General features: G+C 42.1%; 2 protein-coding genes across 3 annotated transcripts in view; both read left to right on the top strand.

Annotated features, from left to right (window-relative positions):
- LOC108073797 (uncharacterized) overlaps window positions 1-17,845 on the top strand; it is an 87,912-nt gene that overhangs the window by 61,575 nt on the left and 8,492 nt on the right. Inside the window, exon 1 of one of the 2 annotated variants that reach the window (XM_017165569.3) lies at window positions 10,404-11,556. The exons of the other annotated variant lie outside the window; for it this stretch is intronic. Coding sequence (XP_017021058.1) covers window positions 10,684-11,556 — 873 coding nt within the window. The 5' untranslated portion in view covers window positions 10,404-10,683. Of the gene's footprint in view, window positions 1-10,403; window positions 11,557-17,845 lie in introns of those variants that run through there. 2 annotated transcript variants of the gene reach the window in all.
- On the top strand, window positions 3,161-3,965 carry LOC108073826 (mpv17-like protein 2). Its single transcript, XM_017165606.3, has one exon. The coding sequence runs from the start codon at window positions 3,205-3,207 to the stop codon at window positions 3,805-3,807; it is 603 nt and encodes a 200-aa protein (XP_017021095.1). The 5' UTR covers window positions 3,161-3,204; the 3' UTR covers window positions 3,808-3,965.

The raw sequence follows: 17,845 nt of genomic DNA, 5'->3' as shown, positions 1-17,845 counted from the left end.
AATTTACATATCCATGTGTGATTTATCGTACCCATTGTGGAATCACTTGATTAATCGGACATAATACTTTATTTTCGGATGCACTGGAAATCTTTAAACTAATTTTGTTGCCTAGTGTAAATAATCAAAGTTTCCCGTCCACTAATTGAATAAGTTAGTTGTTCCGGAACGGAATCTGTGCGGTTATAGCTGGCTTCCTTTCGAGCTAACTAAACTTTTTGACTTCCATTCCATTCATTTGCCAGCATGCTCATCATCATTTGAGCCCGGGCCCGAGCTGAAATACCATTAAAATCACATTTCGATTTAATTTGCATAAATTGAAGCCGAGTCAGCCGCTGGAAAATGAGGCCGAACGGTAGCTCTCCCTCTCTTTGGTCTGAACATAAACTAAAATGCCATTGAAAAGCGATTCAAAATCAATTAGAGAGTGATTTTGCAAAATATACTTATATACTATAGACTCGTATTAAGTGAAATGCTCAGTTGCAGGGGAGTAAATCAAACAAATCGATAATAGTAATGGTAAATTAAATTTATTAATATATTTTAATGTTAAATGCAAATTTTATTAAAGTTTACGATAATTTCGAAATGGATTAATCTAAATAGCGTGATGTTGTGGCAGGTATATCCGAGGGAATTCACTCTCTTTAAATATATTCTTAAATTAAAATATAAAAAATTAAATTACCCATATCAACTTTACCTTAGTTTCATTTATTATTTTAATCAATATATCATATCAGATTTTTCTCCTCAATATACATTTACATCCCTAGCACCAACCCCTCCCCTTATCGGTTGAATTCAACGGGTCCAAGGACATGAGGAAGGATTATGACACTTTTTGCGCCTCGCTGCTCGCATATTCGGCTTTTGCTTTTATTGAGCGAAATGAAAAATTCAATTAAAATGCACACATGCTCCAAAACCCAACCCTAAAACTGGCCAGAGGAACCCGTGCCAGCAAAAAAAAATGGGAGCGGAACGAACGAGGAACCCGGCTCGTTCCTGGCAGCAAAAGAGCAAAAGAACGAAACGAAAAATGTGAAAAATCAGCATAACAAAGTGGGAAAAACTATGAAAATGCATTCGCCCGGCATGGCCGCTTTCACTTTTCTCTTCCTTGTCTTCCCCCCTTTTTTTCTTTCCCTTTTTCCGGGAAGTCTTCCGTCATGCTCCACAGGCCTGGCTGCCGTCCAGCCAGACATACTCATGTGTCCATGTCCAGGAACCTCCTTCGGGGGACAGGCCGGGCCAACACAATATTACATATAGTTACTATAGCAACTCTAGGCCCAGAAAAGGGTAACGGATGCGAGCTCCAGTATGTAAATAGGCGAGGGCTGTAAACACATTTCATTTGCACAAAGAATTAGACCTAGAAGGGGTTCCTGAAAGGGGTCCTGTAAGGGAGAGGTTCTGCTCTGAAACTCACCAAAATCAGCGTTTATTGTTGTCGACCCTTTTTTTAAAGAGCCAACAAATTTTTAAGGTAACAAGAATAGGGTATAAAATGTATAAAATAAGCATTACTATTTGTAGATTATCAGTATAGAATTTTGCTTTAAATTCTTTTGGTTATTTATATTTTCAAGTTATTTATGGTAAGCTACATAATTAAAACCAAAGTAAACTAAATTTTCAAAAATCCTATTCAACATAACAAGGTTTAAATTAAAAACAGAAACATTCCTGAACTGAACTGCAGTGTAACTACCAACTGTATTTATTTTGCCAGACTATATTAAATTTGTTTTCATGCATTTTCCCTTTATTGTTTTTGATTTGGTGTTTACCTTTATTATTTTTGATGTCATGGCATGGCTATTTCTGACACTCTCGTGTTTTTTTTTTTGGCAATTGTAAAATTCGTATATTTAGCGCCTGCAAATAATGCAGCGATTGCAACGAATGTGAGGGAGAGGATGCCGAAATATAAACGCTAATGAAACAAGTGCTTCCATCCCCCCTGAGGCGCCAACACCCCCTTCTCGGTTCCTGTCAGAGTCAGAGTTGATATGGGAAAGCCGGGCAAACAAACTGCAAAGCTGAATTTACGGTTGCCGCTTTTGAATTGACAACTGGGTGGGGAGAGAGGAGGGAGAAGGAGGCAAGGCCGGAACCGGGTATGTCGGTGGAACCCGGTTTTATGGCGGATTTCGACGAAAATATAAAAATAAAATTGGATTTTAGCGTAGATTGTAGAAGGCCGTAAATATTTTTCAATTCACTGGCCCCGGTCTGGGGCTGAAGGATGTAAAGGGGCGCCATACACACACACACACACACACATATGCAAAAGGGGGCATTGATTTCCCTAAGGGGAAAAGGGGTTCCCGGTTCCCGGCTGCCGGCTCTGCGGTTGCGAATCGCGTGCGAATGATTTGGCAGAATTAACTCCCCAACACCGGGCTGCCAACAAATTCGCTGCCGAAGGCGTCGAGCCCCAGGACACGTCCCCAAAACAGCAGGAGGATACCCAGGCAGATGCCGATGCGGAGGAGCAACATGTGGAGAGGGAGGGATTAGGAGCGCCAAAGCCTCATTTGAATGCCGAGCCAAGCGATTCTATATATTTTTTTTTCTGTGCGTGGCCAACAGCAACCCTTTTTTGATCCTTTCAACGGCACCCAGTCCTGGCCTCAAGGCGTTAGATATAAGTTGGTGGAGCCTGCTTAGTCTACCTCAACAAATCCTTCGAAAACTCATTTCGTGTTTGCCGGCGCCAAATTGATTTCATTGCCTGTTTGTGCTTTGTTTTCCTAAGCTAAATGCCTAACAGACTCAATCCTTTCATATCCTGGCGCTCAAATGGAAAATATTCTAGCTGCGGTTGTGTTTTTTGAGTTGAACAAATATATTTATGGAGATTCCTGCGGCCATTTGGTTAGCATTTTGATTGGAATTCGTTGGTCAAGTTCTCAAAACCAAAGGCTAGTCAATTTTTTAAATAAACTAAAGTTTATACTGAAATAAAATAAAAAATAAAATATCAAACTAAGATAAAAATATAGAGATTAGTATTGAAATGTTTATAATTTATTAACAAATATTAGTAAGAAAATTCCAATAGTTAAGCCTTGTTTACTCTCCTTTTGAAACTATCTAAAGGTGAAGGTTCTCTGACAGTTCTCCAGATATTCTAAGGATGCCATGAGTTAATTGTAATCACACTTGTTAGTACACTAGGGATCCCAGATGGCGGGCCGTTTGCTGGGCAAAAGGCTGGCACATTTCCTGGAACGCTTCCACCAGGCAGCCTTCAGCCCCAAGTATCTGTTCTACACCAACATTGGCATCTCGGTGGGCCTCAGCATGGTGGGCGATGCCATGGAGCAGACCTACGAAAAGATGGTAGGCGAGATACCCGAATGGAACCGTACCCGCACCGTGCGGATGGGCATCTCCGGGTTGACGGTGGGCGTGGTGTGCCACTACTGGTACCAGTATCTGGACTATCATTATCCGCAGCGTACCCTTAAGACAGTGATAATCAAGATCCTGCTAGATCAGTTTATTTGCTCACCATTCTACATGGCCGTCTTTTTCCTAACAATGGCCGTGCTGGAGGACACCACCTGGGAAGAACTGAAGCAGGAGATCCGGGAGAAGGCTCTTATACTCTACGCTGCCGAGTGGACAGTGTGGCCTGTGGCTCAGCTAATCAACTTTCTGCTGCTCAAGCCCCAGTATCGGGTCTTGTATGACAACACCATAAGTTTGGGCTACGACATCTTTACCTCACAGGTCAAGTACCGCAAGAAGCCCACCGAGGAGGTTGAGCCTAAGAAGGGGAAATAACAAGAGCAAGAAATTTGCTAAAAATGCTTAATATTTAAATAGTAAAAAATGTGTTGTATATAAAGTAGAATACACACATAAAATCTCCCACTAAAAAAATTGCTAAATTCCCCAGCTCGTAATAAATCATTCCCTATGGCCGAGCATGCTTAAAGAGACACATGCTTTTATTGGGTGTCGACGCTAGCTCAACCTGACACCATGTCCCCGGGTGTCAAGCATCGCTCCCTCGTTTCGGACGATGATGGAAGGTGACCCCAGCCGAGGTAGGCACCCTGAGTCCGGGGTGGGTGACTTGTCAGATGCAGAGCCTCGGCGGACCTTCGTCGAGGGCTGCGAAAGAGCAGATACTCAGCGAATGGTGAATGGCATCGAGGACCGGAGAGGGACACTCGAGCCGTGAGCCCTCGACAAGGAATTGTGTCAAGCATACAAAATAAATAAAGGCTCGGCCCTGGGATAAAAAAAAATGGTAAAAAGAAAGGGAAATCAAGTGACAAAATTGATGTCAAGATGAGCGAGTGGCGGCCCTGCCAGGACATTCACAGCCACATCCAGATGCACAGGCAGACGCCGACCTGGCTTCACGGCCAGCGTCACGAAGGATGTGCACACCCATTCACACACACACACACACACATGTCAACTAATCCAATTTAAATCTCTTAACATGATTTGCCGCTTTCTTTTCATTTTGTTGGATTTTATGCCATTATCCCTTTTGGTCTCCGTGTGTCCTTTTGGCTACCGAATTGCCAGGCACAAGGAGAAGTCAGTTTCTTCTCACAGTGGGTGAAATTTTCAAGGCTCTTGAATATTAATATATTTTAAAGGTGTTTAAAATATTTTAAATTTAAGTAATAATAAATCTAGTAAAATGTCTTGAAGATTCTAAAAGAAAATTCTTTTTAATAAATTTTCCTTTACAAACTTAAAAAAAATGGTCTTAGATTTATTATTCCTGTTACATTTTTCCTTAAGATTATTCTATGAATTTCCTTTCCCCACTGTACATTCCCTGCCAGTGGCAAGTTGACTTCCTGTCTTTACTGTTATCTCTCCCAAGGAGGACACGCCTGCTAAGACCAAGGACACCAAGGACTGCGGCCAAAGGGTTTATTTATTTGGTTTAGCGGCTGCCTCGGTAGCTTTAGTCGCTCTATCCTCATTTTGTGATTTAATTTAAAAGCTCAGTCCCTCTTCCCTCGGCGAAGTCCTTTTCCGGCTAAGGAGTTGTGGGGGCTTTTCGGCACGTGGCCTCGGCTGGGGTCCTTGATGAGTTGTGTATGTGTCTGTGTGTGGTTAAAGTATCCCAAATGAGACTACGTGTTGATGACCAAGTTTGCCAAGTCACCGCCGCTGGCTAACCAAGAAAAAAAAAACGAGTGTAGAATAAAGTTATCAGCAAGTGGAAATGCCATAGCTTGGCACAAACACCAACACTTTGGCACTTTGGCATTAATTAATTAAGAGATAAGTGTGGATATAGAATGTTTTCTTGATAAGGAAATTAATGAAGACAATGGCAGTTATTTAATTATTATTTAGCCTGTAATAATGAATTTACCCCCACTGATATGTCTATTAATCGAAATAAAAACCAGTTAAACCTTATCATTTATAATTTATTAAACTTTAAAGACTTCCTGTAGCTACAATTAGTTTAACACCCTTCGGCAGTTTGTACTACGATCGATATCTGGTGCCGCTGGGTCGAGTACCCCTGGGCTACTCTCATCTGGCCCGGACGCCCATCCATCCACCCATCCTTCCATCCGTCCGGTTCAGGTGGGGCCCAGCCACGTTCAGTTAATTGGCACTCAGAGCCTTCAAACAGAAATGCCAATGATGTTTGTCTACGAAATTACCCCGGCGAGAGGGAGTAGACCCTACGAGAACCCTGCCTGTCATGTGTGGCCTGCTGCGTACGACGGAGGGCTACGTCCAAACTCCGGACTCAGGGAGTCTGTCTAAGGGGCTCCGACCATAACCTATGCCCTCATAATGGCATTGTGTGCGAATACAGAGAGCAAAAAAAAAAGTGAATTAAATAGGGAAAGTAAACCTAAGCTTTACTCTTCAAAAAGTTAAAGGATCTTCTTAAGTTCAGAATGATATTTTGAAGTTTTGTTGTTTAATTTAGACTATAATTTTCTTATTTATTTAAAATTTTACCTATATATTTCACTTATCATTTGTTAGTCTCATTGTATCTCTTTATCTTGAACTGTACGAAATGGGTACAAGGATGAAAATGAAAAGAGGAAGCTGGCTGGCAACGCATTGTGCAGCCACATGCCCAGCAGTTATAATTCCATTTGCGATCATAAAAATGTATTACGAGGGTAAGCTGCTCATAACAGGCTACTTAATTAACGAGGTATTCATGGGCCAGCACTAGAGACAGTCCGCCATTGTTTCGCCAAGTGTACGAGGAGTGAACACGGGTGCATACAAGGAACCCCTAACCGCTTTTCGTACTGAAAACGACATAACTGCCTGCCTTCCAAGCACGTGGCATATGTTGTTGCTGCTGCTGCTGCTTCCCCTTCACCATCTTTTGCAGCATAAAAGTTGCGTCAACTTAATTAGCCATAAATTAGCCAGGATTCACGCGTTTTTAACGACTTGTTTGTTGGACCAAAGGGCGGGGTAACCGGAGGGAATGATGGCCCTGTCCCATCACGATGGCACTAAGTCCATCTGTCAGCCAACTTGAACGAGTTAATTTATTTATCTTGCCGCAGGAGCATCGCCCGACCCCTTGGCCCTAATGCCACTTGATTTATCTAGGGGAAGAGTGGTTCAAACTTTTTGGAGAAGACAGCGTTTCCTTGGCTGTGTCGAAGTCTTATTGCGGACAGAATTGATAAATACGGGTGTAAACAAGATGCTGCTGTTGCTGTTGCTGCTGCTGATGCTGCTGCTGCTTCTATTGCTGCTTCATTCAAGCCAAGATAAGCCAGGGATCAAAGTATTAACTTGGCTTGGTAAATGGAGAAGAAATGCAGTCATTACTAGAGACTTGGATATTTTTTTAGGGGAATCTTTTAGCTCTTTCAAAGTTGATTGAGTGCTTGTGATAGTTACACCTATAAACCCATAGTAATATTTTTGAAATCAATGTCTTTAAGAATATTCCAAATTTATAATACATAAATATACTTTACAGTATCACAACTTAAATCCTTATTATTATAACAAAATTAAAGTCATTACAAATTAATAAAATTCATAATGAAAACATATTTCTATACTAGCTCTCTTGAACAATATTTATTAGCTTATTATTGCTACCCAAAGCTATACAAATAACCAGCAAGAACCTAATTATTACAAAATAATATTGATTTCCATTTATAATCCCAACACACACTGGCAAATCCCGCTTGGCAAAACTTCTGACAACTATAAAGGGGATCTACGAAACATATGTGTGTGCAAATCCCTCCATCCGCCTTCCGTTCCGTTGGGCATCGGTCAAGAGGCTTCCTGGAGGGCCATGATATTTCACAGCTGTTTGGGTAGTAAATCAACCGCATAATGGAGCCATACAAAGGCCATCCGTCGTTTGCCATCCAGCTGGGCACTTTTGGGCCTCCACTGTGGCGGCCGGCTAGTCGATGATTAAAAACTCTTAATTGTCGGGATCTGGGATCCGGAAAATTGAATGAACATTAAAGTGCCCGGCGACCAGCCCGGGAGGGATCATGAATCATGGTCGGAGGGTAACTTCATGCGAAAGCTTTTCAATCTGGTTCGCATATTTAAGCGTAATGCCTTCAATCCGAGACCAACTTTTATGCCTGCCGGGGGCCAGGAATCGCACTAAAATCGGTAGCAACAGCGGCAACAACAGCGGCGCCAACAGCAATCCCAGAAACAACAGAGCAGCGCCAACAATAAGAGCAAAGGCAGCAACATCAACAACTGGAAGCAACAGCAACAACAGCAACAACATCAGCAGCAGCAACATCAGAACCACAGCAACAATCGAAATGAGAGCGGCAAATTTTAACGAGCACCACAAAACCCCAGCGCTCTGCTTTTTTAAGCCGCTTTCATTTACCCGGCCCAAACGGTGTAAGGGGTAGGGGGTGTAGGAGGGGGTCTCCTCCCTGGCTGTGTAATTACAAAAAAGCCGCGGGCTAAAGTTGGGAGCAGAACTTGACAAATGGCAACGGTGGGTAGAGCGGTGGAGCAATGGAGTTCCAAGGGGGGCGAGCCGGTTAACCAGGATAATAGGATGAAACAAATGTAAATGAGGCAGGGGGAGCCGGTTGCAATGGGAAATGTGCCCTCGACAAAAATAAAACAATACAAAACAAAGGCAACTCTAGTGTCTCGACAGAAAAATACCAAGTTCGAGGTTTATTAAACCCTCAGTAAAGGCATTTAAAATTTAATGAAAAGTGTTATAAAGTTTAATTTAAAAAGGGAAAGTAAAAATTCAGTAGCTTACCAATTTTGTTAAAATATTAAAAACATAGAAAAACATGGTAACGATTTTTATATCGTAATAAAAACTCTTCCCCCTCTATTTACTATATATTTAAAATACCCTCCAACTTAAAAATCAATGGATATAAAAATAATAAAAGAAAAGAACGGGACACACAGGACACGAACACAACAAATCGGGACACAGAAACGTTGACTCAAAAATCTGTTAAAGACATCTCCAACTGTGTTTCTTTTTTTTATTCCTGCATCTGTGTCCCAAATGGAACATCGCCGCAGGTGTCGTGTCCATGGACAAAAAAAAAGAAAGAAAGCAGCAGAAATCGCGACGCGTGGCTCCGGGATTTATGAACCTGGTATGGGAAACCCCAAACAGTAGTGAAAAGTTGGTCCTGTCTAGATTTCCATGTTGCGATACTGCACAGACTACGACAAATATTTTAAGCTCTATCTTGATGCTGTCGGAATTCACTTATTGGATGTACAAATTTACAGGCTCTGGTCGTCCAAAGTGTCGAGATACAAAATGTTTTTTAGCACACAAGCTCGGGCATTTTCTTTATTTTCATTTGTGCTTTTATCAAACGAATTCCGTTTGCATGCATATAAACTTTTTTTTTTGTAAGGTTTGCCTTGTATTTTTATTATTTGATGCCATGGCAATTATGTGACAATATATTGCAATGCAAAAACATTTTCTTTTGTTACTATAAAAAGCATAAAAAATTCAGTTAACACGACATTTAATACCTCTGCAGGGGGACATTTATGGATTATACTTGCAATAAACTATTTGAAAAAGAAATATTGATTGTATTTGTGTGGAACAGAAGTTTTAATTATGAAAAGTACAAAGGGAATGCTTTATTATGTGCAGCTTAAAGGCTTTAAATATTATCCTTTAAAATACATAGCAATAAAGTCCTCTTATATCATTCTTTTTTAAATCAAAATAAACAAGTTCTCCATTGCGTATGAGTGTTTTTTCCACTATCAAATATTACTCATCCGCACTGGTGCCCCTAACAGGCACTTGGGACCTTTTTTGCAGTTGAGTGATTTTTTCAAATTTGCATCCATCCTAAATTTGTTTTTTTTTCAATCAATTTCACTATCATAACGATTTCGCTCAGTGCCCAACATAAAGTAATATCTGGTATTCCCTCCTGAATTTTATGTACGCTCTCAGCCCTCACAGTCAATATTTTGCTGGCCGTATCAGAAAATCATTTGCAGGCTACCACCGCCGCCATGCAATCAGCGGCCATTCAGCCAGGTCATTCCCTTTGGAGCCGGGTGGCGGCAACTGCTCTTCATCCGCATAAACAGGTAGTAGTTGCAGTACTCTCAGGCCCAACAGTTGGTTGTACATCTGCGCATTGCAGCAGCAGCAGCAGCACCACGGGACGTGATGCACTGCACCGCCCTTTCGTTCTACTGGGAATTTTCCCACATCGCATATCCCGGCGAGCGGCAATTAAAATCTCGTATTCGAGTTTTGTGGGAGCAGCTGGGAAGCACTTTAATTTCCCACGACGTAGGAGAATCAACATGGCTTCAAAGCAGACGAGGGGAAGCAATCAACTCCACCAACCCTTTCCGACTAAGCCGACACTTGGGAAAATTAAAAAGCGTATTTAACGTTTATTTTGCATATAAATTACTTGTGGGAATGTACAAAAATGGCAAGGAATTTCAGCTGAATTTATTTGAAATTTTTGTTAAGAGGAAGAAATGTTTGCTGAATTTATTTGAAATTTTGTTTAAAGAAAGAAATTTATTGATATTTGTGATGTAAATGTTTTTAGGGAATATATTTTTGGTCAGTTATTTAACTAGGAATGAATTTAGTAAGATAAATGTCGTGTTAAAAAAGGCTTTCTCTGTTAAAATTTAGTATTCTAGTCTTTTATAAATGGTTGTAGTCATATATTTCTTATTTTTCCTGTGCACGAAACGGAATCAAAACAAAACCCGTCAAGTGGGGGTTACTAGGGGGTGCGTCTGCGGCGAAGAGCCAAGCCTGGTCTGAGTACTCTCCCGGCGCATGCTCCGCCTCTGCACAGACTCCGGCGAATTGGTGGCGCAAAAATCTCTAGAGATGGCCAGACGGGCTCAGTTGCTGCAGGACTGTCGCGGGATAAAGATTGTCGGAAGGACAAAGGCGCATCAAGTTTTCCGGGCGCGATGTGAGCAGAAGCCAAAGGGAACGCGCGCGAAAACTTCCCACCCACTCTCGCCACCCCCCAAGAGCAAGTGTATTGGTGTCTCTGTACAGGTGGAACACCCTTACAGGCCAAAGGAGAGTGGTTTCTCTTCAAGAATTCAAAGAATTGTAATTGTTATTGCTAAAAAAAAAAAGTGAAGTGAGAACATAAATAGTGAGGTAAAACCACGCCCTAAAAATCCACAAACATGGAACACCTACGACCCATGAGCTACGAGGAGATGTGCCAAATGGAGATGCTGCAGGCTGCCGGTGGATCGGCCGCATCATCGGCACCGCCGCCAGCCATGATGCCTATTATGGTGATACCCACAGCTCTCCTGCCGGCTCCAGCCGAGGGGGCGGTGGGTGGTGTCCCAGGCGGCGGTCTGGTGGAGCACTACTATCAGCTGCAGCCCACGCACCACCTCCTGCCAGCCGAGGGGGCAGCCAACACCAACACCACCGCCTCCACACCGAATCCCGGCGAATTGGCGCTCCTGCAAGGCATCGAACAGATTCCACACACAATCCAGCATCCACAGCAGATGAATATCCTGTGCACAGGAACGCTGGGACGCCCACGAATGCCGGCGTCGGCAGCCGGGCATAATCCAAGTCTTAATCCCAATGCCGCCGCCAATCCCAATCCCTCGGTGGCGGCCACCTTGCCGCGCGGTTTCCAGCCGGCTGCCTTCGTTGCGGAAGTGGAGTCGGACTTCGAGGGCAGCGAATGCGGGGCCGGCGGAATGACCACCACCTGCATGCCGCACTTCCGCTTCGGCGGCTGCGGCCATCAGTCCCTGCAACACCACCCCCAGCAGCAACAGGATGCAGTGGTGGGCTGCGGTTCGCTGGCCTACATGATGAGTTCTGGTACATTGGGTCGGGGCAGGCGTTTGGCCGGCGGACTGACCGGGGGCAAGCCCAAGCGAGTGTCCTTCAAGGGTGACAATTTGCCGCCGCCATCGCCACCGCCACCGCCAGCCGTGGAATTGGATGAGAATGGATTGCCTATACCAGGGCCAGGCGATGCCGGCAGCTGCTCCTACATGCACTTTGACAACTACATGGACTATCAGGTGGGTGGTGCACTTGGGGAAAGTGGAAATGGAAAATATTTGAAGTATAAAATTGTATAAAATTGCTTATAAAGTGTAGAGTTTTTTAAATGGGGAACATTATTATATTAATTTTAAATTTATTAAACATTAAAAAGTGTATTTTATTAGCGTTGAAACTTGTGGTTGATAAAATAAAATATTAGGGAAATTAAATAAGAGAATTCATAAGGTTTAAAATCTACATTTTGTAGATTTAAAAATATATATATATTTTTGGCTTAAGCATTAAAACCAACTAAAGAATTGGGCTATCTTCATTTGAAGGTGAAACTCTGATAAGGATAGGAGAGAGCTCCTGCTACTCTAATTGGCATTCATGGCCTTCGTCCCACAGAAATTGGATATGGAGTTGGGGAAGCATTTACGATTATTGCCGGGTCTTTGTGTTCGTGCCGCGATTTCACTGACGACACAGCCAGTGACAATGGAGGCACTGAGAGAAATACGCCTTGTAATATAGGAAAATTTCAAATTAAAGTTGTTGAAGAACCGAAATCTAAAGCTTGGCTTCCAGAACTTAGTTACAAATTAATTTTCCGCTTGCTGTTATATTTTTCATTTACATAAATAAATATTAGAAATATATAATATGGAATTGGTAATTCAAAATCAATATTTTCCCTCTGTGTGGAGTCTGTCCTAACAGAATCAAACGACCTGGCCTTGAATGGAAGATGCTCCGCTTTTATTTCATCCAGATAGGGATCCGTTATGCAGATTCCGCCATAAAGAAGCTCGTATACTTTTATGCCGCACATATCCGCTATATCCGCTATATCCGCATCCCTTCGTTAAACGGTATTCCCCGTAGTTGATTTTATGTGCTCACTGGTGGCGGTGACGACATAAGGAGCACACAAAGAGGTCAAATCAAAGCTAAATCGGAAATAAAATAATATCAAATGTTATAATTTTACTTTGTATGAAATTCAACCTTTAATTTAACATTTAACCTTCTATTTAATGTTTAAAAATACATGTAAATATATGCAACGTTTATCCATACATTGAAAGGAGTGCACTTTAGACAGACGAGCATTCATTCACCTGCTGAAATATGCAAATTGCCTCTGTCAGTTGTGGCATTTGAATTTCGAGGTGTGGAGTCAAAAAGTTGTATAAACTGAAGTGAATATAACTCACCCAAAACGGATGAATGTTTAATTATTTGCGGTTACATTGATTTGAACAGCAAAAAAAAGATTATATCAATCTATTCAAAGTTCGACAAGTGGCAAAAAAAAAATATATTGAAATAATTTAGCGGTTAAATAGTGAATAAAAGGATCTGAATGTTGAAAAAAAGTTAATTAAATCCATTAAAAAGCACTTAAACTCTGTGAAATTAGTTGTACTTAAATCCTTTTAATCCTTGTTACTACCTAAAGTTACCCATTTTCAGCCCTGATAGTTCAAATGCAAATACCTCCTTAAACCCTAAATGTCCTTTTGTGAAATTTCAAAGCCCAATAGTTTATATTTGCTGTCGCTGTTCGACAGAAAAGCTAAAGGGAAACTGGCCAGGGAAAGCGGGTTTGATAAATACTACCGATTTTATTTACATTTGCGAGGGACACCCACACATCCTGTGACCAAATCGGGCAAACGATTATTTGCATGTAACTCAATTTGCTAGGACTTGGCTGCTGGCTGGGGTGAATCAAATCCAGGACATGATTCCTATCCGACTGCCAAAGCCACCAACAATGAACTGGCAAACTCAAGCTCAAGAACCGAAAAGGAATAAAAAATATATATAGTAAAAGGGGGAATATTGGGGTAAAATCCTGGGGCCGGGGCAATTGTCCTTCGGTGCCATTACTCACCGGGTACGCTGTCATCTTTGGTCGCCGGCGCCATTTGTTCACATTTGAATAATAAATTAAATGTTGCAAATGTCGTGCTGTTGCAGTTGCAGATTCAGTTTTCAGTTTCAGTTGCCTTTCAGCAGCCCGGGCATTTGTCCAGGACTAGCTCCTGGTCCTGCTCCTGTTCCTCCTCCAGCTCCTGCTTCTCGGTGCTTTGGTTTTTTATGCGTTCCGCCAAAGCCATAAAAATCGCCATTATTTTCTAGCTCCCCCACAAGCCTCAGTCCTCCTCCCATCTTCATTTCGCGCTTTGTTGCCTTGTCCACTGTCAGGACTTACCAGGACACGGAGAAAAATATGGATTTATAGATCATTTAGAGGTGAATAAAGTCTAGAATATTAAATTAAATCGCGGAAAATATTTAATAGATCATTTAATTTAATTTAATTTAAAAATCATAAAATTTATGTTTAAATTGTACTTTAATTTCTTTCACTGCCTTGGCTTATCCGTGTCGATGGCTTCGCTCCAATGCTCTCCTTCATTGAGTTTGCCAATAGTTAGACCTGACACTCCGCCCCTTTTCCATTGAAACACCCTCCTTCTGGCCGAAAATCGTCGAGTCCGCACTTTCCGTCTTTCCGTTGTAGGCAAACTTTTCAAACGCCCGAAAAATTTCCTGTGTTTCTCGTGTGCAAATAGTTTCTGGAAAGGAGGAGTTGCTCCTGGTTCCGCCATTCATTCAAGGAGTTTTTCCTTTTTCACCGCAGCTCCAAGTGAGTTTTGATTGATGGATGTGGCAGTGGCTGCGTGTCAAGTTCGGCAAAACCAGACACTCCAAATCCATTGTCCTGCGCTCCAGCTGCTGTTCACGGGTGTTGAGGGCTGTGCGGATCCAGGAATTCAACGTGGAAGTGATGAAGAGCTCTGGCATGAGCCTGCACGTGACTCCTGGGAATAACACATTCATTCGAAATTTAAGTTTTGTACAGAGAACAAAATTTTTTTGGGATTTTAGTGAATATTAGAAAGCAGGTTTCATTTTTTAGTAAATATTAAATATAAATAAAAATAGTACAATATTGAATGTTATTTGCTAGAAATATAATTGATTTTATTGAATCAAAGACCTCTTATTTTCCACCCTGTTTTTCATGAATTAAATCTTCAAGCAAACATTCTCTTAGACACAACAAAACTTTTATTCGATTTCCCTTGACAAAAAAGAACATTTCTTCATCGAAAGTTGCCTGTTTTTCGGATGATAAGACACACACAGACACTCATCAATCTGGTCAGGATAATGCATTAATTCGGCCACAAGGCATTACAATTAGGAAAGCGCTCGTCCGCTTAACACAATCGGAGGCCAAATTACATTTGGGTCGAAATCCATAGAGACAGCAGCAGCATACCTACGTACATATATATTTACTCCTGTGTCCCTGGCAGGGCCAATCAACTTTAAATTGTTTAATGAACACTTAGAACGTTTCGATTCCGTTGGCAAAAGCAAACACAAGACGGAGGTCCAAGCAGCAACAGTGGGCGGTAAGTGGGTGAAAAGCGGGCAAAAAGTGGGCGGAAAGTGGGCGGAAAGTGGCTGTAAAAAGGGCAGGGGGGGAGTGCCGACAGACGCCGGTCATCGCCCACATAAGTCGCAATGGGACGGCAGAGTAAACAAACAAAATGCGAAACACTAACACAGCCATTGTGGCTAACGCCGATGGCCAACAGTCTGCTGTTCCTTCAGACCCAAACCCTGACCCTGCCCCTGCACAGAAAGAAATTCTCATTAATAATGTATGTGTTTATATAAAACTATTTTTAGATAGGAAAGAAAGTGACTTTGGCTACCTTTCTGAGAAATGGGAAAAAGTTGTATAAACCCTTCAACAAATACAAAAATCCCTTATTTTACTAACAACTAAAGACTTTTGTACTCATTGAAATATAAAATATATATCTCAGATTATTTTCCTGTGCATTTTTGGATTGGATACGGGTCCTTCCACCATTGCAATATTTGAATGTGGCTGTTGTCGGAGCAACCTCCGTGCGGAAGGCAGAAATTACGTAGCAGCCACAAGGCAATTTGTGGGCTGGCAGGACCACCAGAGAGAGAGGGAAAAAGAGAGAGGAGGGAAACTGGCAGGACGAGGATGAAACTGATGTCCATCAGCGTGAAATGGCCAAATGACATTTGAAAAACTAAAAACAGCATCAGCAGGAACAGCAGCAGCAGCTGGCAACGACCGCACTCGACAACTCCGGGCCATCCTGCTGCGCACACTCTCCGGGGTCCCTGGCATCCGGTCGAGGACTACTACCCATACAATGGAGGCGAATTGATAAAGTTGACCGCAAATTCTTTGTACATTAGGTTCCCTATTATCCCCAAACGAGGCAAAAGTTGTAAGGCTAGAGTTTTGTAAAAGCTGCCGGAAGTCTCATAACAACTTGACTTGACAAAAACAAGGAACCAAGAGCCATCGTAATAAATTAAGCTTGTGTTTTTTGATATATGCTGAATTCCTCTTGTCTAGAACTAGTTAAATAATAAGTAACTTAGTTACTATTTAAAGTTTAACTAATTTCGAATGAATTTTTTATGTTATAAAAACCTTTCACTAAATATTCTTCTTAACCCATTAAGCCCGATAGTAAATCAAAAAAACTTACACAAAAGCAAACTAGCCAAGGGTAAGAGATTAGGTTATGCAACCAATTTACCCTTCTTTTTTGTTGTAAGCTTTCGCCGGAAGTGGAATCATTTTGGCACTCGCACCTAGCTGGAAGCCCTCCAGTCCGCTCCTTAAATCCTCCACGGAGCTGCTGGGGAATATTTATGGAATGGATTTGCTTTGTTTCCCCTGAGTGCCGCGCGTATAACATGATATATGCATGTGGCGGGTATGAGATATGGCATGACAAATACTTTTCAGCAAAGAGCCCACGGACCCACAGACCCACCCTTTTTTGGCTGTTGCACATGCGGCGGCACAGATTTTTAGTTTTGTTTTTAGTCTCGCACTAAATTCTCACTGCATCTAGAAAAAAAAGAAGAAAGAAATGAAGAAAAAATATATATAGAGGTTCTACTAAAAACTGCAGCTGCAAAAGGGAAAATAATGGCGGAAACTATAAAGCATTCCGTAACAGTTTTTTCTTGTGCTCCCGTTTCTATTTTTTGCCGTTTCCATTTTCATTGTTATTGTCCTTGTTGACGTTGGTCCTGTTGCCGCCTGCCTTTCGCCTTTTGTGCGAACTGAATGACTCTGATGTTGCTGCCGCTGACATGCTGCAGGTTGCTGATGCTACAGCTGCTGCTGCTGCTGCTGTTGCTGGTGCGGAGCCAGGAGTAGTTACCATTCTTGTTGCCGCATCGTCTGCTCATTTTTATTTAAAAACTCAATTGGACGAATTTCTGCCCCGGGGTCGAGGGATCAGGCAACAGGCAAACAACATGGAGCCAATTTGTGCGCCGTCCGCCATCATCATCCATTTCTATTGCACTCACTTTAAAGTGGAAACTTTATGTGGGTGTAAATAAACAGCAAAGCGGGGTTTATTATATCTTTTTCTAGAAAGCCTTTATTATAAAATATTATAGCTTATTATATCTCCTCTTAAATCTTCCCCTTCCCAGCTTGTTTAGTTCCAATTCCCCTTTTAAATTGCTATTAGTTGACCTTTCTAAAAACAAACTAATTTCCCCACAAGTGCTAGGTTTACTTTCGGTTCCCAGTAACGTGTCAATGGAGGGCATCACCCGGACTAAACTAATTATAAAGTTGGCACAACTAAAGGCAAACCTGTGGGGCGACTGGCAGCGGCCGTGGTCATGCTTTTTGGTTCCTGGGCTCTGTCGCCTGCCAAAATGCGAGCAAAGTCTGTGGGAAATGTGGCCAAATCTGCTGGCCGGATTACAGCTTTAGAGCTCCCACAACGTCATGCCTGCGATGACGACCTCCTCCGCTGCTGCCGCTGCTGCTGGCAAACACAAACTTTTCGCGTCACAGCCAGCCAGCTGGCTGTCCTGTGCCCGGAAAAGCCAGCCCGCGTCCTTGCGCCCAGCGGAAAAGTGCAGTGCACTGTACAATGAAGCGCCTTTTAAGCAGCAGCCCACGGTGGCTCCAAAACTTTCTCTCTCTCTTTATATATATTTTTTTTGTTAGCAGGAAATCTAGGGAAAAAATTATGCACTGTGCGATGCAAGGGTGCCGGCGATAGCGGAAGCACGTAAAATATTTGCATTTTTATTAAAAATTGAATAAATTGAGATGAATATTTCTTGCGCTGCCAAAAAGTTCTCCCCTCAGTCATCTTGTTATCGTTTTATTACTTTCGCGGAGCCCAGCAAAAAGTTTGCAGCTTTTATGAAAGTTAATTTCGCTGCTGCCTGATGTTTGAAATTCATAATTAAAAATAGTTGAAA

The sequence above is a fragment of the Drosophila kikkawai genome, chromosome 3L (genome assembly GCF_030179895.1).
Source record: "Drosophila kikkawai strain 14028-0561.14 chromosome 3L, DkikHiC1v2, whole genome shotgun sequence".
Taxonomy (NCBI): Eukaryota; Metazoa; Arthropoda; class Insecta; order Diptera; family Drosophilidae; genus Drosophila; species Drosophila kikkawai.
The sequence above is the reverse complement of the archived record's forward strand: the minus strand, read 5'-3'. Positions and strand labels throughout refer to the sequence as shown.

What these genes read in the sequence shown, in the direction of transcription:
- LOC108073826 (XM_017165606.3), top strand. Translation starts at nt 3,205, where the DNA reads ATGGCGGGCCGTTTGCTGGGCAAAAGGCTGGCACATTTCCTGGAACGC.